A 27,500-nucleotide genomic window follows, 5' to 3' on the forward strand; every position below is an offset into this window, starting at 1 on the left:
GAAAAGCCATAAACCGACGTGAGGGGAAGAGCATATCTGAGGCCTTTAGTCCTGCAGTGGACTATTTTTTTAGAACTAGCGGCGATGGTGAATTATGTAAGATATAGATGGTCAGCTCTATACTGGGGCGATGCTCAGTATTTAGTATATTTTCTTCATAATCTGTAATTCTGATTTCATCAGAACTTGGATGCTGGAGAAAGGAAGATGTAAACTTGAGGAACAAGAAGAAAAAGAAATCATTGTTGATGTAATTGAAATTGTAATTGTAATTGTAGCAGAAATTGATAATGCTTTGTGGATATCTGGAGTGGCAAGAGAAGTTAAAATCAGGAAGGACTATATAAGAGGATCTATAAAGGTTTTCGAAATATCAAGGAAAAGTGCAGGAAGGAAAGTTGATATAGTATCGACATCTACTGAGGAGGTTGGAGTATCTTGTGGGGAGACATACTATGGAAATCAAGGTTCTTAGTAGAAGAAGACGACTAAGAAGGAGATGGAGGGACTGTGTACGGGAGGACTTGAGAGAGAAGGGTATTAATGAAACAGAGGCGCAAGATAGCTATAGGTGGAAAAGACTCATTCGAAACGGCTAACCCATTTAGATATGTTTATAAGCCGAAGAAGTTAATGTAATAGGAACACATTCTCTTACAAAGAAAAAAAAGTGAAAAGGAAAATTTTGGATGTACCTGAATACAAAGAAACTAGGAAAGCGAGATGATAGATAGATGGATTGAAAGCAGAGAAGAAAGTACAGTAGAAACATCCCAGTTGGGAAAGAGAGTTCTTCAAACCCCTCAAAAATAGCAAGCGCTCACAAACTTTGCAACGAATACGACCGGAATCAAGAGTGGCGTGGCCCGGGACCTTTCTGAAAGGGGCACACCAACCGACGGGGCTAGTCTGATACTCACTCTCGGTGGATGCGTGGGGACGAACTGACTAGCGACCTGACCCGACGTCGGCTTTATATATCCAAAGCCCATTCACTAGGAGGAACTTCCTATCCAAGGTCCTCTGGCTTTCCTGAAGAAGAAGAAGAAAAAAAAGATTGTGAAGGAGGAAAAAAAAATCGGGGTTGGGGTGACAGCATATGGATTACGGACTATTCTTCTTCGAAAACCAATTGTTCGATTTACTAATTGTTCGAACGAACATTTTACGAACAATTCTTCGATACCGTTGTTTTATAATATTCTAATTATTAGTTAATATTCTGTCGATTTCAATGTTTGTATTCCAATAAAACTCTATGAGATTTTTATTAGGATACATCCTTTGGAAAATGAAATGGTGTATTTTCGACTAATTTTGCCCGGAAATAGCGCCAGTCTCAGTACCAATATTATTATTATTATTATTATTATTATTATTATTATTATTATTATTATTATTATTATTATTATTATTTGCTAAGCTACAACTCTAGTTAGAAAAGCAAGATGCTATAAGCCCCAGGGTTCCATCAGGAAAAAATAGTCCCGCGAAGGAAGGAAATAAGGAAATGAATAAACAATATGAAAAATAATTAACAGTTGATAAAATATTTTTAAAAAAGGAGCATAACAGTAATGTATTAAAGATATTTTTTCTTTGGTTCCATGTAATTTTTAATTTTGTTATGCTTTTGCTAATCGTGTTTTTATTGACTGGGTTATAAAGATTAGGTCCAGGTCACCTGATGGTATAAGAGTGATTTTCATCGCAGGCGTGGGAAAAATATGCTAATTTTATTATTTAATTCCAAACGTACATCCCTGCTATTGCCTCATCTTCCCCTTTCTTGATTTTTTTTATGATCTATTTTAATTATGAGTTCAAAAAGATATCTGACTTAATTTCAGACGATCATACTTTTTTTGTAAAGTTACCTCTTTTCCCGTTTTTTTATTTTCCCATTAATATTTTTACTTTTATTGTTATTTTTTCCCCAAATTGTCTATTGCTTATTATTATTATTATTATTATTATTATTATTATTATTATTATTATTATTATTATTATTATTATTATTATTACTTACTTACTTACTTACTTTGATGGCTGCTTTTCCGGTCCCATACAACAGGGGAACCTCGCTCTCTACAGGACCTCCACTGTCGTTATTATTATTACTTGCTAAGCTACAACCCTAGTAGGAAAAGCAGGATGCTCTAAGCCCAAGAGTTCCAACAGGGAAAATAGCCTAGTAAGGAAAGGCAACAAGGAAAAAGAATAGTAACAACAATTAAATAAATATCTACCATATAAGCTATAAAAACTTTAGCAAAACAAGAGGAAGAGAAATAAAGTAGAATAGTGTATCCGAGTGTACCCTCAAGCAAGAGAACTAGATTGCTATTAAAGTTTTCGGACTTCAATAACTGTTCATGAAATGTTCTTTTAAACATCAACGATAGCATAAAACAAAAGATTACATCAACGATAGCATAAAACAAAAGAATACATCAACGATAGCATAAAACAAAAGAATGGTATAATTTATTGTGTAACTGTAGATTACACATGTGTATTGACTCGTCACTGAATGTGTATTTCCTAAAAAAAAAAAAAATACGTATTTACTCAATCACAATTGCGAGATATAATGGAAACAATTGTAATGAATTATTTAGTTCCGAATGACGAAGGCTGCCTTTTGACTTTAAAAAACTTAAAGGGAATCTCGGAATACAGGCCAAGGAAGTTTCAAATCCTGGTGGTGTCCGGGGTGGAATTCTCAAAAAATAGATTGAGAGAGAGAGAGAGAGAGAGAGAGAGAGAGAGAGAGAGAGAGAGAGAGAGACGCTGTAATAGAAAGTTGCAGGGAAGGGCCAAGAAAGAACGTGTGTTGGTTAAATAAAGAAAAAAGATTTGATCTTTAAGTGAAAATAGTTTCAATTAAAGACAAATAAGAGACATTAAGGTACCCAAGTTGGGTGCTTCATGAAATGGCTGGAACACTGAACTTCTTGCAAGTACCTTACCCTTAGTCAAACATGTATTCTGTACAAGACTCCTCGCCTGTTATATCATAAGTTAAATTCGGCCAAACAAAAATGATTGATTTGATGCTTTCATGCGTTGTATTGATGTGCTAATAAATTTTTGATAGGTAAATACGATTGAAATTCCTTTGGAAACGACGAAGCTGTGATGACTGATGAGAAACTTGTTAAAATCGTGGGAAAAAGATACATTAAAGTGTGGGGATGTGGTTTGGTTATGTGGAGAGAATGGAGATTATAAGCACGTGGAAAAGAAACCTTGATACTTATGTGTCAGGAGAGAGAGAGAGAGAGAGAGAGAGAGAGAGAGAGAGAGAGAGAGAGATTGTATTTAGGAGATACGTAAGGGCTCTGTTTGTGCGGGGAGTTCGACTGGATGCTGATGAGCCTCCAGTGTAGATGTGAGAAACAGATTACTTTTATTGCACGGGTGTTTCATCCACGATTCAAAAATCAAAATTTTAAATTAATAGGAGAGAGAGTGTTGCTTTAGTTTGGCGTCGCCCCTTAGAGAGAGAGAGAGAGAGAGAGAGAGAGAGAGAGAGAGAGAGAGAGAGAGTGTTAGTGAACAGTATGTAATTGATCAGTCATAAAAAGACATTCATGGATTGTCTAAAGCAAACAAGTGAAAGGGTTTGAATGTCTGGATATTGAAACCATAGAAATGAGAGAGAGAGAGAGAGAGAGAGAGAGAGAGAGAGAGAGAGAGAGAGAGAGAGAGAGAGAGAGAGAGAGAGAGGTTGCTTTTGTAGCATCATCAAAGTAGCAGATAGGCATCGTTATGTTTTTTATCATTCACAGAAATGGATGTTTCTCATAAAAAAGAATTAGAATTGGGAAAATAAAGATGACCGTAAAACTGCAGTTCAAGAAGAAAGTATGAAACAAAGTAAAGAAAACATCTCAGGTGGAACTTCAAAAGTTCAAACATGCAGCGAATGTTTTATGTTGAACAGGCTGAGATCAGTATCTCTTTATAGTTTATCTATGAAAGATCTATTTTGATGTTTTTACTCTTCTTAAAATATTTTATTTTAATTGTTCGTTACTTCTCTTATAGTTTATTGCTTTATTTCCTTTCCCCACTGGGATATTTTTTCCTCTTGGAGCCCTTGGGCTTATAGCACCTTGCTTCTTCAACTAGTTGTAACTTAGCAGGTAATAATAATAATAATGATAATAATAATGATAATGATAATAATAATATTAAAAATAATAGTCTTTAACACATAATGTTCCAAATGAAGTCAACTTTCTTTACAAATTCAGCTGACAGAGATCTACAGAGGTGTCCCGTAGCAAGGTCTATAGACCTTGTCCCGTAGTGAAGAAACGTTGAAGATGAACGCGAGAAGTAACCCGGTCCGTGTATTATTTTCCTGTAACCAAATAGACGAGAAATGTCTTAACAACAAGGAATAGTCTCAACGAAAGACAGGATACTCGGAAGAAAGCATCTTCAGAAAATTAATAATGTGAAAGGTCTTAGACATTGTGGCAGGATGGGGGGTGGGGGACTGTAATGGTTGGGTTGGTGTGGTGGAAGGGGAGTATGTTTTTGACGAGGGCGTGCGTCCAGAATATAGAATACAGAGAAATGAAACTGACGATAAACGAAGCAGGTGCTTATGCGTAAGATGCTGGGTTGGAGCATCGGAGGAAGATGGGGAATACGAATTTTTTTTTTTTTTTTTTTTTTTTTTTTGCGGGGTGGGAGTGGTAATGAACCTCTGGTTAAAGGATGAGGCTCATCAAATTAACTTTAGCTTTAAGCATAAAACATTTTTAGCCATTGCAAAGAAAAAGTGTCATCGACCTTTCATCGGACTCTTGAGAATTTCTGATTTTAAGATTTTAACTTTTTTTTTTTTTTTTTTTAAGAAACATAGGTTTTATAGAAAAGATTTAAATTTATATTTATCACAGATTTTTACCTCAATTTATTTATTTATTATTCACTATATTTACTATATATTTTCTTATATTTATTTTCAGCATTATTATAAATGGTATTTTTTTCTTGGTAAATTTCATTGGGCCAGCTCTGTAAGAGTCGAGCTTGACTCATTGGGCTGGTTTGTATCCTCATTTCGATAATGATAATCATCAAATTAAATGTCCAGGTTAGTTTCTAGACAGAAGGAGATTCCTGACATCATGTAAGGTGTCTTAAACGTTATTACACCTTTCTTTCGAGTCCGATAAGGTTTAAAGGCCGCCTATGAAGGCAGAGGTAAGGGACAGTGTCAATGACCTATATATATATATATATATATATATATATATATATATATATATATATATATATATATATATATATATATATATGGTTAGTGGCCAAGCCCCTCTTCACCCAAGCTAGGACCAGGGAGGGCAAGGCAATGACTGCTGATGACTCAGCAGGTAAATCTACTAAATAGGTTCCCCCAACCTCCTTATTTAGCTTACAAGGATGGTGAGGTTGCAGACGCTGCAAGAAACTATCGAGCTTGAGAAGGTCTCGAACCCGAGCCTGGTAGAACGCAAGGCAGGGACGTTTCCAGTAGGCTACCACAACCCTAAAATGGATTTTATTTAGTGGTCATAAGATATACCGTTGTCAGGGTCTCTGCCGATATGGTATTTGTCCCACTGTCGGGAATTCATCGAAGAGGCATTCGTTGAGGTCGCTGATGTCAGTAAAATCATTTGGGATCTCTGCATCAGGCAATTTCATTGAACATAAACTAGATATTTTTGTCATACAAAACTTTATTGAAAGCAGTGTCATTCGAAGCTAGTTCTCTTTGGTTTTTCAATGTTATGTGGACCTGATGGTAAAAACAACTGTCAGATTCTCTTGTAAATTAAGATTAAAAGCTACTACAGGGCTATGCAAGCAATTAGTTTTCGAAGGGAGACACACCAATAAAAATCCTGCATAACAAAGAAAACTAATGGGGGTAATGAGACGTGATAGATGTATGTCAAATTATTTATTCATGAATATTATACATTTGCAATATAGAATTAATTGTTTTTAATTCAATATCCGGCCATTCATCATCCTTTGTAAATTATGAGACTCCCTTAATCAATACATTTTTGGCTACTTCAGATTGAGAGAGATCAGTTTTCCCAAAGGGAAAGTTGCCACTTGTATATTGTAGAGGATTCTGTTTGATTTAGGCCTAGATGATTGAAATAGAAATCAGGGATGCTTAGACCTTCCTTTGGGAAACCATCGATGTCAACTTCTGATGTCAAGTTGTCTAACGCGACTTGGCAACTGAAAGGGCCTCTTCTACCAGTCTTTTCCTGTTGGACAGGTACTCAAGGCGGTTCTCCAAGCTACGCTTCAAGGCTTCGTTAGATTTTTGGTTCTGAAAGAGAGAGAGAGAGAGAGATAGAGGGGGGAGCTTAGTGAGAGACACACTCGCATATCAAAAATTTTATTATCAAAGAAATAATGGGTAGCAAATTGGATCTTGTTTGGCGAGATGATTTAGTTCAAGAATTAATTCCTTCCTGAGAGATGTCAATTTATCCACATTTGAGTTCTTTTCTGGAGAAGGAGGGAGATTTATAGTAGACATTTGTTCGGGGGCTTGTGTTGATTCATCTAGGATAGAAGTAAACTAGCTTATTAGCAGAGAACTTACCTCAATGAGTGCCTTTGAAAGCTGCTTGAACTTAGACTGACTCAAATTGTCTAAGATGGACTGTACCTCTTCCTTTTCATCTTTTGTAAGTGACGCTGTTCCTTTGGCCACCTGGAATGCACAGATAATAATAAAAAACTCCATCCTGTGGTATTATTACATGTTATTGGCAGAGATGGTGAATTATTCCACATATATCACTATACATCTCATGTATAGCACTATTTAGTCAGTCATCTGAGGGGGAGAGAAAAAACTCACATTAGAAAATGCAGACAAAATCTTCCTGGTTGCACAGGCGACCTCTTCCTGGGTTTTGTCTACTAGAGGGTTGGTCTGGAGGGAGCTCAGCATTCTTTCCATATTTCTGGTTGAAGCCAGCAGTGACTCAGCATTTAGGGCACAGTCCACTGTCCAAAGGAAAGATTTGATTAATAAACAGTCATTGCAGTTACATAAAGTCAGTGTTATTAGTATAACGCCAGCTCTGCTAAATATTCAAAATGCCAATAAATGTGTGTTTTTTAATGTCTCTATTTGACACACATAACAAGAAATCCTTTTGTGAAGAACAGAGTCAGAAAGAAGCCCTGAGAAAGGCATTGAACTTGAAATAATTAGTTCTTAGTGAGTGACATATATAGCAATGGCTTGACTTGACAAGTAAATATTTTTGCTTTAGAATTACAATTTCTTGTTGACAGGAAATCTCAGCAATTTAAAAAAAAATGAGAGAAGAAGCAGACCATCGTCTAGTACAGAAAATTATAATGTCAGTTTTATAATAAATGAAATAATTGCACATGTACACCTGTATTATAGATAGTTGGTCTGTTATTAAACAATGCCAAAAAAGGCTGTCGGATGTAATGGCACATTACTTCTAAAAGATAAATCAATGTTAACAGTGGTTGACCTTATAAGCCTCTTCCTTACCATGGCTTTGAATACCAGCAGAGTTGAGCATTGACAAGATGGAAGATGACAAAAGGAAACGACGTCTCCCTCCTTGCAGTTCTTCCAACTTTCTAATGATGTTGTTAAGTTCAGTAACTAAAGCTTCAAGGTTTGAAGAGAGTATCTTGACTTCTGTAATTTTTCCAGCATCCTGAGAACAATTCACAAGCTGTGTAGTTGTGATTTCAATTTGAAGCTGCAGATCACCTAGATCTTTATTTAAATCAATAATTTCTTTTGCTATTTCATCTGGAGCTGGTATACACTCTGTGGTAGAAGATGCAGTTGATTGTCCTTCACTGGCTGTTGTTGATTGATGAGGTGCAGATACTGTTGTTCCATCATTATGTGTAGATCCTGAAGACACTGTTGTAGAACCAGTTCCTGTTGCTGATGCTTCACTTACTGGTGTTGATTCTTCAGGTGCAGAAACAGTTGTCCCTCTGGATAAAGTAGATTCTTTGCTACCAGTAAATCCTTCAGACGCAGTTGTAACATCTGTTGCTGTTCCTTCACTCTGTGATGTTGATTCTTCATGTCCAGACACTGTTGTTCCACTGGATGCTGTAGATCCTTTAGTACCAGAAAATCCTTCTGATGCCGTTGAAAGACTGGTAACAGTTTCAGTTCCCTCATTTGCTGTTGTAGATTCTTCAGGTGTAGATACTGTTGTTCCACTAGAGAAAGTAGATTGTTGACTACCTGTAATTATTTCAGAAGCTGTTGTAACACCAGTTCCTGTTGCTGTTCCTTCACTTATTGATGTTGATTGTTCAGGTGCAGACACTGTTGTCCTACTAGACAATGTAGAACCTTTAGTACCGGTGAATTCTTCAGAGGCTGTTGTAAGACTAGATACTGTTGATCCACCTCCACTTGATGTTGATTGTTCTGGTGCAGATACTGTTGTTCCACTTGATAAAGTAGATACTTTACTAACAGTAGATTGTCTTGAAGGAGTTGAAGCAGAAGATGCAGTTGATCGTCCTTCACTGGCTGTTGTTGATTGATGAGATGCAGATACTGTTGTTCCATCATTATGAGTAGATCCTGAAGACACTGTTGTAGAACCAGTTCCTGTTGCTGATGCTTCACTTACTGGTGTTGATTCTTCAGGTCCAGAAACAGTTGTCCCTCTGGATAAAGTAGATTCTTTGCTACCAGTAAATCCTTCAGACGCAGTTGTAACGTCTGTTACAGTTCCTTCACTCTGTGATGTTGATTCTTCATGCCCAGACACTGTTGTTCCACTGGATGCTGTAGATCCTTTACTTCCAGAATATCCTTCAGATGCTGTTGAAAGACTAGTAACAGTTTCAGTTCCCTCATTTGCTGTTGTAGACTCCTCATGTGTAGAAACTGTTGTTCCACTAGAGAAAGTAGATTGTTGACTACCTGTAATTATTTCAGAAGCTGTTGTAACACCTGTTCCTGTTGCTGTTCCTTCACTTATTGATGTTGATTGTTCAGGTGCAGATACTGTTGTCCTGCTAGACGATGTAGAACCTTTAGTACCAGTGAATTCTTCAGAGGCTGTTGTAACACTAGATACTGTTGATCCACCTTCACTTGATGTTGATTGTTCTGGTGCAGATACTGTTGTTCCACTTGATAAAGTAGATACTTTACTAACAGTAGATTGTCTTGAAGGAGTTGAAGCAGAAGATGCAGTTGATCGTCCTTCACTGGCTGTTGTTGATTGATGTGGTGCAGATACTGTAGATCCATCATTATGTGTAGATCCTGAAGACACTGTTGTAGAACCAGTTCCTGTTGCTGATGCTTCATTTACTGATGTTGATTCTTCAGGTGCAGAAACAGTTGTCCCTCTGGATAAAGTAGATTCTTTGCTACCAGTAAATCCTTCAGACGCAGTTGTAACATCTGTTGCTGTTCCTTCACTCTGTGATGTTGATTTTTCATGTCCAGACACTGTTGTTCCACTGGATGCTGTAGATCCTTTAGTACCAGAAAATCCTTCTGATGCCGTTGAAATACTGGTAACAGTTTCAGTTCCCTCATTTGCTGTTGTAGATTCTTCAGGTGTAGATACTGTTGTTCCACTAGAGAAAGTAGATTGTTGACTACCTGTAATTATTTCAGAAGCTGTTGTAACACCTGTTCCTGTTGCTGTTCCTTCACTTATTGATGTTGATTGTTCAGGTGCAGATACTGTTGTCCTACTAGACGATGTAGAACCTTTAGTACCAGTGAATTCTTCAGAGGCTGTTGTAACACTAGATACTGTTGATCCACCTTCACTTGATGTTGATTGTTCTGGTGCAGATACTGTTGTTCCACTTGATAAAGTAGATACTTTACTAACAGTAGATTGTCTTGAAGGAGTTGAAGCAGAAGATGCAGTTGATCGTCCTTCACTGGCTGTTGTTGATTGATGTGGTGCAGATACTGTAGATCCATCATTATGTGTAGATCCTGAAGACACTGTTGTAGAACCAGTTCCTGTTGCTGATGCTTCACTTACTGATGTTGATTCTTCAGGTGCAGAAACAGTTGTCCCTCTGGATAAAGTAGATTCTTTGCTACCAGTAAATCCTTCAGACGCAGTTGTAACATCTGTTGCTGTTCCTTCACTCTGTGATGTTGATTTTTCATGTCCAGACACTGTTGTTCCACTGGATGCTGTAGATCCTTTAGTACCAGAAAATCCTTCTGATGCCGTTGAAATACTGGTAACAGTTTCAGTACCCTCATTTGCTGTTGTAGATTCTTCAGGTGTAGATACTGTTGTTCCACTAGAGAAAGTAGATTGTTGACTACCTGTAATTATTTCAGAAGCTGTTGTAACACCTGTTCCTGTTGCTGTTCCTTCACTTATTGATGTTGATTGTTCAGGTGCAGATACTGTTGTCCTACTAGACGATGTAGAACCTTTAGTACCAGTGAATTCTTCAGAGGCTGTTGTAACACTAGATACTGTTGATCCACCTTCACTTGATGTTGATTGTTCTGGTGCAGATACTGTTGTTCCACTTGATAAAGTAGATACTTTACTAACAGTAGATCCTCTTGAAGGAGTTGAAGCAGAAGATACAGTTGATCGTCCTTCACTGGCTGTTGTTGATTGATGTGGTGCAGATACTGTTGTTCCATCATTATGTGTAGATCCTGAAGACACTGTTGTAGAACCAGTTCCTGTTGCTGATGCTTCACTTACTGATGTTGATTCTTCAGGTGCAGAAACAGTTGTCCCTCTGGATAAAGTAGATGCTTTGCTACCAGTAAATCCTTCAGACGCAGTTGTAACATCTGTTGCTGTTCCTTCACTCTGTGATGTTGATTCTTCATGTCCAGACACTGTTGTTCCACTGGATGCTGTAGATCCTTTAGTACCAGAAAATCCTTCTGATGCCGTTGAAATACTGGTAACAGTTTCAGTTCCCTCATTTGCTGTTGTAGATTCTTCAGGTGTAGATACTGTTGTTCCACTAGAGAAAGTAGATTGTTGACTACCTGTAATTATTTCAGAAGCTGTTGTAACACCTGTTCCTGTTGCTGTTCCTTCACTTATTGATGTTGATTGTTCAGGTGCAGATACTGTTGTCCTACTAGACGATGTAGAACCTTTAGTACCAGTGAATTCTTCAGAGGCTGTTGTAACACTAGATACTGTTGATCCACCTTCACTTGATGTTGATTGTTCTGGTGCAGATACTGTTGTTCCACTTGATAAAGTAGATACTTTACTAACAGTAGATTGTCTTGAAGGAGTTGAAGCAGAAGATGCAGTTGATCGTCCTTCACTGGCTGTTGTTGATTGATGTGGTGCAGATACTGTAGATCCATCATTATGTGTAGATCCTGAAGACACTGTTGTAGAACCAGTTCCTGTTGCTGATGCTTCACTTACTGATGTTGATTCTTCAGGTGCAGAAACAGTTGTCCCTCTGGATAAAGTAGATTCTTTGCTACCAGTAAATCCTTCAGACGCAGTTGTAACATCTGTTGCTGTTCCTTCACTCTGTGATGTTGATTCTTCATGTCCAGACACTGTTGTTCCACTGGATGCTGTAGATCCTTTAGTACCAGAAAATCCTTCTGATGCCGTTGAAATACTGGTAACAGTTTCAGTTCCCTCATTTGCTGTTGTAGATTCTTCAGGTGTAGATACTGTTGTTCCACTAGAGAAAGTAGATTGTTGACTACCTGTAATTATTTCAGAAGCTGTTGTAACACCTGTTCCTGTTGCTGTTCCTTCACTTATTGATGTTGATTGTTCAGGTGCAGATACTGTTGTCCTACTAGACGATGTAGAACCTTTAGTACCAGTGAATTCTTCAGAGGCTGTTGTAACACTAGATACTGTTGATCCACCTTCACTTGATGTTGATTGTTCTGGTGCAGATACTGTTGTTCCACTTGATAAAGTAGATACTTTACTAACAGTAGATTGTCTTGAAGGAGTTGAAGCAGAAGATGCGGTTGATTGTCCTTCACTGGCTGTTGTTGATTGATGAGGTGCAGATACTGTTGTTCCATCATTATGAGTAGATCCTGAAGACACTGTTGTAGAACCAGTTCCTGTTGCTGATGCTTCACTTACTGGTGTTGATTCTTCAGGTGCAGAAACAGTTGTCCCTCTGGATAAAGTAGATTCTTTGCTACCAGTAAATCCTTCAGACGCAGTTGTAACTTCAGTTACTGTTCCTTCACTCTGTGATGTTGATTCTTCATGTCCAGACACTGTTGTTCCACTGGATGCTGTAGATCCTTTAGTACCAGAAAATCCTTCTGATGCAGTTGAAATACTGGTAACAGTTTCAGTTCCCTCATTTGCTGTTGTAGATTCTTCAGGTGTAGATACTGTTGTTCCACTAGAGAAAGTAGATTGTTGACTACCTGTAATTATTTCAGAAGCTGTTGTAACACCAGTTCCTGTTGCTGTTCCTTCACTTATTGATGTTGATTGTTCAGGTGCAGATACTGTTGTCCTACTAGACGATGTAGAACCTTTAGTACCAGTGAATTCTTCAGAGGCTGTTGTAACACTAGATACTGTTGATCCACCTTCACTTGATGTTGATTGTTCTGGTGCAGATACTGTTGTTCCACTTGATAAAGTAGATACTTTACTAACAGTAGATTGTCTTGAAGGAGTTGAAGCAGAAGATGCAGTTGATCGTCCTTCACTGGCTGTTGTTGATTGATGTGGTGCAGATACTGTAGATCCATCATTATGTGTAGATCCTGAAGACACTGTTGTAGAACCAGTTCCTGTTGCTGATGCTTCACTTACTGGTGTTGATTCTTCAGGTGCAGAAACAGTTGTCCCTCTGGATAAAGTAGATTCTTTGCTACCAGTAAATCCTTCAGACGCAGTTGTAACATCTGTTGCTGTTCCTTCACTCTGTGATGTTGATTCTTCATGTCCAGACACTGTTGTTCCACTGGATGCTGTAGATCCTTTAGTACCAGAAAATCCTTCTGATGCCGTTGAAATACTGGTAACAGTTTCAGTTCCCTCATTTGCTGTTGTAGATTCTTCAGGTGTAGATACTGTTGTTCCACTAGAGAAAGTAGATTGTTGACTACCTGTAATTATTTCAGAAGCTGTTGTAACACCTGTTCCTGTTGCTGTTCCTTCACTTATTGATGTTGATTGTTCAGGTGCTGATACTGTTGTCCTACTAGACGATGTAGAACCTTTAGTCCCAGTGAATTCTTCAGAGGCTGTTGTAACACTAGATACTGTTGATCCACCTTCACTTGATGTTGATTGTTCTGGTGCAGATACTGTTGTTCCACTTGATAAAGTAGATACTTTACTAACAGTAGATTGTCTTGAAGGAGTTGAAGCAGAAGATGCAGTTGATCGTCCTTCACTGGCTGTTGTTGATTGATGTGGTGCAGATACTGTAGATCCATCATTATGTGTAGATCCTGAAGACACTGTTGTAGAACCAGTTCCTGTTGCTGATGCTTCACTTACTGATGTTGATTCTTCAGGTGCAGAAACAGTTGTCCCTCTGGATAAAGTAGATTCTTTGCTACCAGTAAATCCTTCAGACGCAGTTGTAACATCTGTTGCTGTTCCTTCACTCTGTGATGTTGATTCTTCATGTCCAGACACTGTTGTTCCACTGGATGCTGTAGATCCTTTAGTACCAGAAAATCCTTCTGATGCCGTTGAAATACTGGTAACAGTTTCAGTTCCCTCATTTGCTGTTGTAGATTCTTCAGGTATAGATACTGTTGTTTCACTAGAGAAAGTAGATTGTTGACTACCTGTAATTATTTCAGAAGCTGTTGTAACACCTGTTCCTGTTGCTGTTCCTTCACTTATTGATGTTGATTGTTCAGGTGCTGATACTGTTGTCCTACTAGACGATGTAGAACCTTTAGTCCCAGTGAATTCTTCAGAGGCTGTTGTAACACTAGATACTGTTGATTCACCTTCACTTGATGTTGATTGTTCTGGTGCAGATACTGTTGTTCCACTTGATAAAGTAGATACTTTACTAACAGTAGATCCTCTTGAAGGAGTTGAAGCAGAAGATGCAGTTGATTGTCCTTCACTGGCTGTTGTTGATTGATGAGGTGCAGATACTGTTGTTCCATCATTATGAGTAGATCCTGAAGACACTGTTGTAGAACCAGTTCCTGTTGCTGATGCTTCACTTACTGGTGTTGATTCTTCAGGTGCAGAAACAGTTGTCCCTCTGGATAAAGTAGATTCTTTGCTACCAGTAAATCCTTCAGACGCAGTTGTAACTTCAGTTACTGTTCCTTCACTCTGTGATGTTGATTCTTCATGTCCAGACACTGTTGTTCCACTGGATGCTGTAGATCCTTTAGTGCCAGAAAATCCTTCTGATGCCGTTGAAATACTGGTAACAGTTTCAGTTCCCTCATTTGCTGTTGTAGATTCTTCAGGTGTAGATACTGTTGTTCCACTAGAGAAAGTAGATTGTTGACTACCTGTAATTATTTCAGAAGCTGTTGTAACACCTGTTCCTGTAGCTGTTCCTTCACTTATTGATGTTGATTGTTCAGGTGCAGATACTGTTGTCCTGCTAGACGATGTAGAACCTTTAGTCCCAGTGAATTCTTCAGAGGCTGTTGTAACACTAGATACTGTTGATCCACTTTCACTTGATGTTGATTGTTCTGGTGCAGATACTGTTGTTCCACTTGATAAAGTAGATACTTTACTAACAGTAGATCCTCTTGAAGGAGTTGAAGCAGAAGATGCAGTTGATTGTCCTTCACTGGCTGTTGTTGATTGATGAGGTGCAGATACTGTTGTTCCATCATTATGAGTAGATCCTGAAGACACTGTTGTAGAACCAGTTCCTGTTGCTGATGCTTCACTTACTGGTGTTGATTCTTCAGGTGCAGAAACAGTTGTCCCTCTGGATAAAGTAGATTCTTTGCTACCAGTAAATCCTTCAGACGCAGTTGTAACTTCAGTTACTGTTCCTTCACTCTGTGATGTTGATTCTTCATGTCCAGACACTGTTGTTCCACTGGATGCTGTAGATCCTTTAGTGCCAGAAAATCCTTCTGATGCCGTTGAAATACTGGTAACAGTTTCAGTTCCCTCATTTGCTGTTGTAGATTCTTCAGGTGTAGATACTGTTGTTCCACTAGAGAAAGTAGATTGTTGACTACCTGTAATTATTTCAGAAGCTGTTGTAACACCTGTTCCTGTAGCTGTTCCTTCACTTATTGATGTTGATTGTTCAGGTGCAGATACTGTTGTCCTACTAGACAATGTAGAACCTTTAGTACCAGTGAATTCTTCAGAGGCTGTTGTAACACTAGATACTGTTGATCCACCTTCACTTGATGTTGATTGTTCTGGTGCAGATACTGTTGTTCCACTTGATAAAGTAGATACTTTACTAACAGTAGATCCTCTTGAAGGAGTTGAAGCAGAAGATGCAGTTGATCGTCCTTCACTGGCTGTTGTTGATTGATGTGGTGCAGATACTGTAGATCCATCATTATGTGTAGATCCTGAAGACACTGTTGTAGAACCAGTTCCTGTTGCTGATGCTTCACTTACTGATGTTGATTCTTCAGGTGCAGAAACAGTTGTCCCTCTGGATAAAGTAGATTCTTTGCTACCAGTAAATCCTTCAGACGCAGTTGTAACATCTGTTGCTGTTCCTTCACTCTGTGATGTTGATTCTTCATGTCCAGACACTGTTGTTCCACTGGATTCTGTAGATCCTTTAGTACCAGAAAATCCTTCTGTTGCCGTTGAAATACTGGTAACAGTTTCAGTTCCCTCATTTGCTGTTGTAGATTCTTCAGGTGTAGATACTGTTGTTCCACTAGAGAAAGTAGATTGTTGACTACCTGTAATTATTTCAGAAGCTGTTGTAACACCTGTTCCTGTGGCTGTTCCTTCACTTATTGATGTTGATTGTTCAGGTGCAGATACTGTTGTCCTGCTAGACGATGTAGAACCTTTAGTCCCAGTGAATTCTTCAGAGGCTGTTGTAACACTAGATACTGTTGATCCACTTTCACTTGATGTTGATTGTTCTGGTGCAGATACTGTTGTTCCACTTGATAAAGTAGATACTTTACTAACAGTAGATCCTCTTGAAGGAGTTGAAGCAGAAGATGCAGTTGATTGTCCTTCACTGGCTGTTGTTGATTGATGAGGTGCAGATACTGTTGTTCCATCATTATGAGTAGATCCTGAAGACACTGTTGTAGAACCAGTTCCTGTTGCTGATGCTTCACTTACTGGTGTTGATTCTTCAGGTGCAGAAACAGTTGTCCCTCCGGATAAAGTAGATTCTTTGCTACCAGTAAATCCTTCAGACGCAGTTGTAACTTCAGTTACTGTTCCTTCACTCTGTGATGTTGATTCTTCATGTCCAGACACTGTTGTTTCACTGGATGCTGTAGATCCTTTAGTGCCAGAAAATCCTTCTGATGCCGTTGAAATACTGGTAACAGTTTCAGTTCCCTCATTTGCTGTTGTAGATTCTTCAGGTGTAGATACTGTTGTTCCACTAGAGAAAGTAGATTGTTGACTACCTGTAATTATTTCAGAAGCTGTTGTAACACCTGTTCCTGTAGCTGTTCCTTCACTTATTGATGTTGATTGTTCAGGTGCAGATACTGTTGTCCTACTAGACAATGTAGAACCTTTAGTACCAGTGAATTCTTCAGAGGCTGTTGTAACACTAGATACTGTTGATCCACCTTCACTTGATGTTGATTGTTCTGGTGCAGATACTGTTGTTCCACTTGATAAAGTAGATACTTTACTAACAGTAGATTGTCTTGAAGGAGTTGAAGCAGAAGATGCAGTTGATCGTCCTTCACTGGCTGTTGTTGATTGATGTGGTGCAGATACTGTAGATCCATCATTATGTGTAGATCCTGAAGACACTGTTGTAGAACCAGTTCCTGTTGCTGATGCTTCACTTACTGATGTTGATTCTTCAGGTGCAGAAACAGTTGTCCCTCTGGATAAAGTAGATTCTTTGCTACCAGTAAATCCTTCAGACGCAGTTGTAACATCTGTTGCTGTTCCTTCACTCTGTGATGTTGATTCTTCATGTCCAGACACTGTTGTTCCACTGGATGCTGTAGATCCTTTAGTACCAGAAAATCCTTCTGATGCCGTTGAAATACTGGTAACAGTTTCAGTTCCCTCATTTGCTGTTGTAGATTCTTCAGGTGTAGATACTGTTGTTCCACTAGAGAAAGTAGATTGTTGACTACCTGTAATTATTTCAGAAGCTGTTGTAACACCTGTTCCTGTTGCTGTTCCTTCACTTATTGATGTTGATTGTTCAGGTGCAGATACTGTTGTCCTGCTAGACGATGTAGAACCTTTAGTCCCAGTGAATTCTTCAGAGGCTGTTGTAACACTAGATACTGTTGATTCACCTTCACTTGATGTTGATTGTTCTGGTGCAGATACTGTTGTTCCACTTGATAAAGTAGATACTTTACTAACAGTAGATCCTCTTGAAGGAGTTGAAGCAGAAGAGGCAGTTGATTGTCCTTCACTGGCTGTTGTTGATTGATGAGGTGCAGATACTGTTGTTCCATCATTATGAGTAGATCCTGAAGACACTGTTGTAGAACCAGTTCCTGTTGCTGATGCTTCACTTACTGGTGTTGATTCTTCAGGTGCAGAAACAGTTGTCCCTCTGGATAAAGTAGATTCTTTGCTACCAGTAAATCCTTCAGACGCAGTTGTAACTTCAGTTACTGTTCCTTCACTCCGTGATGTTGATTCTTCATGTCCAGACACTGTTGTTCCACTGGATGCTGTAGATCCTTTAGTACCAGAAAATCCTTCTGATGCCGTTGAAATACTGGTAACAGTTTCAGTTCCCTCATTTGCTGTTGTAGATTCTTCAGGTGTAGATACTGTTGTTCCACTAGAGAAAGTAGATTGTTGACTACCTGTAATTATTTCAGAAGCTGTTGTAACACCTGTTCCTGTTGCTGTTCCTTCACTTATTGATGTTGATTGTTCAGGTGCAGATACTGTTGTCCTACTAGACAATGTAGAACCTTTAGTACCAGTGAATTCTTCAGAGGCTGTTGTAACACTAGATACTGTTGATCCACCTTCACTTGATGTTGATTGTTCTGGTGCAGATACTGTGGTTCCACTTGATAAAGTAGATACTTTACTAACAGTAGATTGTCTTGAAGGAGTTGAAGCAGAAGATGCAGTTGATCGTCCTTCACTGGCTGTTGTTGATTGATGTGGTACAGATACTGTAGATCCATCATTATGTGTAGATCCTGAAGACACTGTTGTAGAACCAGTTCCTGTTGCTGATGCTTCACTTACTGATGTTGATTCTTCAGGTGCAGAAACAGTTGTCCCTCTGGATAAAGTAGATTCTTTGCTACCAGTAAATCCTTCAGACGCAGTTGTAACATCTGTTGCTGTTCCTTCACTCTGTGATGTTGATTCTTCATGGCCAGACACTGTTGTTCCACTGGATGCTGTAGATCCTTTAGTACCAGAAAATCCTTCTGATGCCGTTGAAATAATTGTAACAGTTTCAGTTCCCTCATTTGCTGTTGTAGATTCTTCAGGTGTAGATACTGTTGTTCCACTAGAGAAAGTAGATTGTTGACTACCTGTAATTATTTCAGAAGCTGTTGTAACACCTGTTCCTGTTGCTGTTCCTTCACTTATTGATGTTGATTGTTCAGGTGCAGATACTGTTGTCCTACTAGACGATGTAGAACCTTTAGTACCAGTGAATTCTTCAGAGGCTGTTGTAACACTAGATACTGTTGATCCACCTTCACTTGATGTTGATTGTTCTGGTGCAGATACTGTTGTTCCACTTGATAAAGTAGATACTTTACTAACAGTAGATTGTCTTGAAGGAGTTGAAGCAGAAGATGCAGTTGATCGGCCTTCACTGGCTGTTGTTGATTGATGTGGTGCAGATACTGTTGTTCCATCATTATGAGTAGATCCTGAAGACACTGTTGTAGAACCAGTTCCTGTTGCTGATGCTTCACTTACTGGTGTTGATTCTTCAGGTGCAGAAACAGTTGTCCCTCTGGATAAAGTAGATTCTTTGCTACCAGTAAATCCTTCAGACGCAGTTGTAACATCAGTTACTGATCCTTCACTCTGTGATGTTGATTCTTCATGTCCAGACACTGTTGTTCCACTGGATGCTGTAGATCCTTTAGTACCAGAAAATCCTTCTGATGCCGTTGAAATAATTGTAACAGTTTCAGTTCCCTCATTTGCTGTTGTAGATTCTTCAGGTGTAGATACTGTTGTTCCACTAGAGAAAGTAGATTGTTGACTACCTGTAATTATTTCAGAAGCTGTTGTAACACCTGTTCCTGTTGCTGTTCCTTCACTTATTGATGTTGATTGTTCAGGTGCAGATACTGTTGTCCTACTAGACGATGTAGAACCTTTAGTACCAGTGAATTCTTCAGAGGCTGTTGTAACACTAGATACTGTTGATCCACCTTCACTTGATGTTGATTGTTCTGGTGCAGATACTGTTGTTCCACTTGATAAAGTAGATACTTTACTAACAGTAGATTGTCTTGAAGGAGTTGAAGCAGAAGATGCAGTTGATCGGCCTTCACTGGCTGTTGTTGATTGATGTGGTGCAGATACTGTTGTTCCATCATTATGAGTAGATCCTGAAGACACTGTTGTAGAACCAGTTCCTGTTGCTGATGCTTCACTTACTGGTGTTGATTCTTCAGGTGCAGAAACAGTTGTCCCTCTGGATAAAGTAGATTCTTTGCTACCAGTAAATCCTTCAGACGCAGTTGTAACATCAGTTACTGATCCTTCACTCTGTGATGTTGATTCTTCATGTCCAGACACTGTTGTTCCACTGGATGCTGTAGATCCTTTAGTACCAGAAAATCCTTCTGATGCCGTTGAAATACTGGTAACAGTTTCAGTTCCCTCATTTGCTGTTGTAGATTCTTCAGGTGAAGATACTGTTGTTCCACTAGAGAAAGTAGATAGTTCACTACCTGTAATTATTTCAGAAGCTGTTGTAACACCAGTTCCTGTTGCTGTTCCTTCACTTATTGATGTTGATTGTTCAGGTGCAGATACTGTTGTCCTACTAGACAATGTAGAACCTTTAGTACCAGTGAATTCTTCAGAGGCTGTTGTAACACTAGATACTGTTGATCCACCTTCACTTGATGTTGATTGTTCTGGTGCAGATACTGTTGTTCCACTTGATGAAGTAGATACTTTACTAACAGTAGATCCTCCTGAAGGAGTTGAAGCAGAAGATGCAGTTGATCGTCCTTCACTGGCTGTTGTTGATTGATGAGGTGCAGATACTGTTGTTCCATCATTATGAGTAGATCCTGAAGACACTGTTGTAGAACCAGTTCCTGTTGCTGATGCTTCACTTACTGGTGTTGATTCTTCAGGTGCAGAAACAGTTGTCCCTCTGGATAAAGTAGATTCTTTGCTACCAGTAAATCCTTCAGACGCAGTTGTAACATCTGTTGCTGTTCCTTCACTCTGTGATGTTGATTCTTCATGTCCAGACACTGTTGTTCCACTGGATGCTGTAGATCCTTTAGTACCAGAAAATCCTTCTGATGCCGTTGAAATACTGGTAACAGTTTCAGTTCCCTCATTTGCTGTTGTAGATTCTTCAGGTGAAGATACTGTTGTTCCACTAGAGAAAGTAGATTGTTGACTACCTGTAATTATTTCAGAAGCTGTTGTAACACTTGTTCCTGTAGCTGTTCCTTCACTTATTGATGTTGATTGTTCAGGTGCAGATACTGTTGTCCTACTAGACGATGTAGAACCTTTAGTACCAGTGAATTCTTCAGAGGCTGTTGTAACACTAGATACTGTTGATCCACCTTCACTTGATGTTGATTGTTCTGGTGCAGATACTGTTGTTCCACTTGATAAAGTAGATACTTTACTAACAGTAGATCCTCTTGAAGGAGTTGAAGCAGAAGATGCATTTGATCGTCCTTCACTGGCTGTTGTTGATTGATGTGGTGCAGATACTGTAGATCCATCATTATGTGTAGATCCTGAAGAGACTGTTGTAGAACCAGTTCCTGTTGCTGATGCTTCACTTACTGATGTTGATTCTTCAGGTGCAGAAACAGTTGTCCCTCTGGATAAAGTAGATTCTTTGCTACCAGTAAATCCTTCAGACGCAGTTGTAACATCTGTTGCTGTTCCTTCACTCTGTGATGTTGATTCTTCATGTCCAGACACTGTTGTTCCACTGGATGCTGTAGATCCTTTAGTACCAGAAAATCCTTCTGATGCCGTTGAAATACTGGTAACAGTTTCAGTTCCCTCATTTGCTGTTGTAGATTCTTCAGGTGTAGATACTGTTGTTCCACTAGAGAAAGTAGATTGTTGACTACCTGTAATTATTTCAGAAGCTGTTGTAACACCTGTTCCTGTTGCTGTTCCTTCACTTATTGATGTTGATTGTTCAGGTGCAGATACTGTTGTCCTACTAGACGATGTAGAACCTTTAGTACCAGTGAATTCTTCAGAGGCTGTTGTAACACTAGATACTGTTGATCCACCTTCACTTGATGTTGATTGTTCTGGTGCAGATACTGTTGTTCCACTTGATAAAGTAGATACTTTACTAACAGTAGATCCTCTTGAAGGAGTTGAAGCAGAAGATGCAGTTGATTGTCCTTCACTGGCTGTTGTTGATTGATGTGGTGCAGATACTGTAGATCCATCATTATGTGTAGATCCTGAAGACACTGTTGTAGAACCAGTTCCTGTTGCTGATGCTTCACTTACTGACGTTGATTCTTCAGGTGCAGAAACAGTTGTCCCTCTGGATAAAGTAGATTCTTTGCTACCAGTAAATCCTTCAGACGCAGTTGTAACATCTGTTGCTGTTCCTTCACTCTGTGATGTTGATTCTTCATGTCCAGACACTGTTGTTCCACTGGATGCTGTAGATCCTTTAGTACCAGAAAATCCTTCTGATGCCGTTGAAATACTGGTAACAGTTTCAGTTCCCTCATTTGCTGTTGTAGATTCTTCAGGTGTAGATACTGTTGTTCCTCTAGAGAAAGTAGATTGTTGACTACCTGTAATTATTTCAGAAGCTGTTGTAACACCTGTTCCTGTTGCTGTTCCTTCACTTATTGATGTTGATTGTTCAGGTGCAGATACTGTTGTCCTACTAGACAATGTAGAACCTTTAGTACCAGTGAATTCTTCAGAGGCTGTTGTAACACTAGATACTGTTGATCCACCTTCACTTGATGTTGATTGTTCTGGTGCAGATACTGTTGTTCCACTTGATAAAGTAGATACTTTACTAACAGTAGATCCTCTTGAAGGAGTTGAAGCAGAAGATGCAGTTGATCGTCCTTCACTGGCTGTTGTTGATTGATGTGGTACAGATACTGTAGATCCATCATTATGTGTAGATCCTGAAGACACTGTTGTAGAACCAGTTCCTGTTGCTGATGCTTCACTTACTGATGTTGATTCTTCAGGTGCAGAAACAGTTGTCCCTCTGGATGAAGTAGATTCTTTGCTACCAGTAAATCCTTCAGACGCAGTTGTAATATCTGTTGCTGTTCCTTCACTCTGTGATGTTGATTCTTCATGTCCAGACACTGTTGTTCCACTGGATGCTGTAGATCCCTTAGTACCAGAAAATCCTTCTGATGCCGTTGAAATACTGGTAACAGTTTCAGTTCCCTCATTTGCTGTTGTAGATTCTTCAGGTGTAGATACTGTTGTTCCACTAGAGAAAGTAGATTGTTGACTACCTGTAATTATTTCAGAAGCTGTTGTAACACCTGTTCCTGTTGCTGTTCCTTCACTTATTGATGTTGATTGTTCAGGTGCAGATACTGTTGTCCTACTAGACAATGTAGAACCTTTAGTACCAGTGAATTCTTCAGAGGCTGTTGTAACACTAGATACTGTTGATCCACCTTCACTTGATGTTGATTGTTCTGGTGCAGATACTGTTGTTCCACTTGATAAAGTAGATACTTTACTAACAGTAGATTGTCTTGAAGGAGTTGAAGCAGAAGATGCAGTTGATCGTCCTTCACTGGCTGTTGTTGATTGATGTGGTGCAGATACTGTTGTTCCATCATTATGAGTAGATCCTGAAGACACTGTTGTAGAACCAGTTCCTGTTGCTGATGCTTCACTTACTGGTGTTGATTCTTCAGGTGCAGAAACAGTTGTCCCTCTGGATAAAGTAGATTCTTTGCTACCAGTAAATCCTTCAGACGCAGTTGTAACGTCAGTTACTGTTCCTTCACTCTGTGATGTTGATTCTTCATGTCCAGACACTGTTGTTCCACTGGATGCTGTAGATCCTTTAGTACCAGAAAATCCTTCTGTTGCCGTTGAAATACTGGTAACAGTTTCAGTTCCCTCATTTGCTGTTGTAGATTCTTCAGGTGTAGATACTGTTGTTCCACTAGAGAAAGTAGATTGTTGACTACCTGTAATTATTTCAGAAGCTGTTGTAACACCTGTTCCTGTTGCTGTTCCTTCACTTATTGATGTTGATTGTTCAGGTGCAGATACTGTTGTCCTACTAGACAATGTAGAACCTTTAGTACCAGTGAATTCTTCAGAGGCTGTTGTAACACTAGATACTGTTGATCCACCTTCACTTGATGTTGATTGTTCTGGTGCAGATACTGTTGTTCCACTTGATAAAGTAGATACTTTACTAACAGTAGATCCTCCTGAAGGAGTTGAAGCAGAAGATGCAGTTGATCGTCCTTCACTGGCTGTTGTTGATTGATGTGGTGCAGATACTGTTGTTCCATCATTATGAGTAGATCCTGAAGAGACTGTTGTAGAACCAGTTCCTGTTGCTGATGCTTCACTTACTGGTGTTGATTCTTCAGGTGTAGAAACAGTTGTCCCTCTGGATAAAGTAGATTCTTTGCTACCAGTAAATCCTTCAGACGCAGTTGTAACGTCAGTTACTGTTCCTTCACTCTGTGATGTTGATTCTTCATTTCCAGACACTGTTGTTCCACTGGATGCTGTAGATCCTTTAGTACCAGAAAATCCTTCTGATGCCGTTGAAATACTGGTAACAGTTTCAGTTCCCTCATTTGCTGTTGTAGATTCTTCAGGTGTAGATACTGTTGTTCCACTAGAGAAAGTAGATTGTTGACTACCTGTAATTATTTCAGAAGCTGTTGTAACACCTGTTCCTGTTGCTGTTCCTTCACTTATTGATGTTGATTGTTCAGGTGCAGATACTGTTGTCCTACTAGACAATGTAGAACCTTTAGTACCAGTGAATTCTTCAGAGGCTGTTGTAACACTAGATACTGTTGATCCACCTTCACTTGATGTTGATTGTTCTGGTGCAGATACTGTTGTTCCACTTGATAAAGTAGATACTTTACTAACAGTAGATCCTCTTGAAGGAGTTGAAGCAGAAGATGCAGTTGATTGTCCTTCACTGGCTGTTGTTGATTGATGTGGTGCAGATACTGTTGTTCCATCATTATGTGTAGATCCTGAAGACACTGTTGTAGAACCAGTTCCTGTTGCTGATGCTTCACTTACTGATGTTGATTCTTCAGGTGCAGAAACAGTTGTCCCTCTGGATAAAGTAGATTCTTTGCTACCAGTAAATCCTTCAGACGCAGTTGTAACATCTGTTGCTGTTCCTTCACTCTGTGATGTTGATTCTTCATGTCCAGACACTGTTGTTCCACTGGATGCTGTAGATCCTTTAGTACCAGAAAATCCTTCTGATGCCGTTGAAATACTGGTAACAGTTTCAGTTCCCTCATTTGCTGTTGTAGATTCTTCAGGTGTAGATACTGTTGTTCCACTAGAGAAAGTAGATTGTTGACTACCTGTAATTATTTCAGAAGCTGTTGTAACACCTGTTCCTGTTGCTGTTCCTTCACTTATTGATGTTGATTGTTCAGGTGCAGATACTGTTGTTCTACTAGACAATGTAGAACCTTTAGTACCAGTGAATTCTTCAGAGGCTGTTGTAATACTAGATACTGTTGATCCACCTTCACTTGATGTTGATTGTTCTGGTGCAGATACTGTTGTTCCACTTGATAAAGTAGATACTTTACTAACAGTAGATCCTCTTGAAGGAGTTGAAGCAGAAGATGCAGTTGATTGTCCTTCACTAGTTGTTGTTGATTGATGTGGTGCAGATACTGTAGATCCATCATTATGTGTAGATCCTGAAGACACTGTTGTAGAACCAGTTCCTGTTGCTGATGCTTCACTTACTGGTGTTGATTCTTCAGGTGCAGAAACAGTTGTCCCTCTGGATAAAGTAGATTCTTTGCTACCAGTATATCCTTCAGACGCAGTTGTAACATCTGTTGCTGTTCCTTCACTCTGTGATGTTGATTCTTCATGTTCAGACACTGTTGTTCCACTGGATGCTGTAGATCCTTTAGTACCAGAAAATCCTTCTGATGCCGTTGAAATACTGGTAACAGTTTCAGTTCCCTCATTTGCTGTTGTAGATTCTTCAGGTGTAGATACTGTTGTTCCACTAGAGAAAGTAGATTGTTCACTAACTGTAATTATTTCAGAAGTTGTTGTAACACCTGTTCCTGTTGCTGTTCCTTCACTTATTGATGTTGATTGTTCAGGTGCAGATACTGTTGTCCTACTAGACGATGTAGAACCTTTAGTACCGGTGAATTCTTCAGAGGCTGTTGTAACACTAGATACTGTTGATCCACCTTCACTTGATGTTGATTGTTCTGGTGCAGATACTGTTGTTCCACTTGATAAAGTAGATACTTTACTAACAGTAGATTGTCTTGAAGGAGTTGAAGCAGAAGATGCAGTTGATCGTCCTTCACTAGTTGTTGTTGATTGATGTGGTGCAGATACTGTAGATCCATCATTATGTGTAGATCCTGAAGACACTGTTGTAGAACCAGTTCCTGTTGCTGATGCTTCACTTACTGGTGTTGATTCTTCTGGTCCAGAAACAGTTGTCCCTCTGGATAAGGTAGATTTATTACTACCAGTAAATCCTTCAGAGGCTGTTGTAGCACTAGATACGGTTGATTCTCTTTCACTTGCTGATGTTGATTCATTTGATGTAGGTGTTGTAGATGATTTAATAATAGTAGATCCTCCAGAAAGTGTTGTAGCATCGGATGGTGTTGTAACTGTTTCTTCTTCAGATGATTCTTCAGATGATGTATGCTCAGCAGAGGTTTCAGTTGTTTCTTCAGAACTTGATTCAGATGATTCCTGAGTTGTTGGTGTTGATTCTTCTGGTCCAGAAACAGTTGTCCCTCTGGATAAGGTAGATTTATTACTACCAGTAAATCCTTCAGAGGCTGTTGTAGCACTAGATACGGTTGATTCTCTTTCACTTGCTGATGTTGATTCATTTGATGTAGGTGTTGTAGATGATTTAATAATAGTAGATCCTCCAGAAAGTGTTGTAGCATCGGATGGTGTTGTAACTGTTTCTTCTTCAGATGATTCTTCAGATGATGTATGCTCAGCAGAGGTTTCAGTTGTTTCTTCAGAACTTGATTCAGATGATTCCTGAGTTGTTGGTGTTGATTCTTCTGGTCCAGAAACAGTTGTCCCTCTGGATAAGGTAGATTTATTACTACCAGTAAATCCTTCAGAGGCTGTTGTAGCACTAGATACGGTTGATTCTCTTTCACTTGCTGATGTTGATTCATTTGATGTAGGTGTTGTAGATGATTTAATAATAGTAGATCCTCCAGAAAGTGTTGTAGCATCGGATGGTGTTGTAACTGTTTCTTCTTCAGATGATTCTTCAGATGATGTATGCTCAGCAGAGGTTTCAGTTGTTTCTTCAGAACTTGATTCAGATGATTCCTGAGTTGTTGGCGCACCTGAGGTGATAGCAGTTTTCTGTGTGCCTGTGGCTGTTGTTTCCTCACTTTTTGTTGAGGTCTTCTTTTCTGAGGTACCAGTGGTCTCTGTAAGTGATTGTCCAGCTCCTGTTCCTGAAGATCCTTCTTCAATGGTAGTAGACACCTCTATTCCAGAGGCTGTGGCTGAAGTTGTTTCAGTAGTCTCGACAGTTTTGGTAGTTGTGTGTTCAGTTTTCTGAGTAGTTAGTGTTGTTGGTTCTGTTACAGACATTGATGTTGTTGTTTCTGAAATGCAGTAACAGGTGCCATTGCTCCATTCAATATTTTGTCTTGTGGTAGGGACAACCTTTCTGAATATGTTAGTCTGGTAACATTGTGTTCCACTTGCTGTTTCAGTTTCCATTTCTACCTGCACCCCATCATTTTGATCTGTAGTTCCATGTGTGACATCAATTCGTAAAAGACGTGTCTCCACGTAAGGGCAGCCAATTCTATTAGATTTTAATCCTCGTATTGTTCTGTATAGTTTCTGGTGCAATTGCAGAATCATCTTATCCAGGTCAGTTGTTACTTGTTGAATTTTCGT

The 27,500-nt window shown here is 39.2% G+C and overlaps 3 protein-coding genes across 3 annotated transcripts in view; 1 reads left to right on the forward strand and 2 right to left on the reverse strand.

The window, feature by feature from the left end:
- LOC137653452 (uncharacterized) overlaps nucleotides 1–27,500 on the forward strand; it is a 427,638-nt gene that overhangs the window by 116,743 nt on the left and 283,395 nt on the right. The window lies entirely within an intron of this gene.
- LOC137653115 (uncharacterized) lies at nucleotides 6,031–9,338 on the reverse strand. Its single transcript, XM_068386510.1, has 4 exons — nucleotides 7,571–9,338; nucleotides 6,896–7,044; nucleotides 6,635–6,745; nucleotides 6,031–6,355 (listed from the first exon to the last, which is right to left on the reverse strand). Exons 1-4 carry the CDS (start codon nucleotides 7,599–7,601, stop codon nucleotides 6,245–6,247), a joined length of 402 nt encoding a protein of 133 aa, XP_068242611.1. The 5' UTR covers nucleotides 7,602–9,338; the 3' UTR covers nucleotides 6,031–6,244.
- LOC137652695 (pneumococcal serine-rich repeat protein-like) overlaps nucleotides 7,696–27,500 on the reverse strand; it is a 25,438-nt gene continuing 5,633 nt past the window's right edge. The window contains exons 4-5 of the mRNA XM_068386097.1: nucleotides 7,799–27,500; nucleotides 7,696–7,742 (exon numbers count right to left, since the gene is read on the reverse strand). The exon at nucleotides 7,799–27,500 is cut by the window's right edge and continues 173 nt beyond it. Coding sequence (XP_068242198.1) covers nucleotides 7,696–7,742; nucleotides 7,799–27,500 — 19,749 coding nt within the window. The remainder of the gene's footprint in view (nucleotides 7,743–7,798) is intronic.

This window comes from Palaemon carinicauda, chromosome 14 (assembly GCF_036898095.1).
Source record: "Palaemon carinicauda isolate YSFRI2023 chromosome 14, ASM3689809v2, whole genome shotgun sequence".
Taxonomy (NCBI): domain Eukaryota; kingdom Metazoa; phylum Arthropoda; class Malacostraca; order Decapoda; family Palaemonidae; genus Palaemon; species Palaemon carinicauda.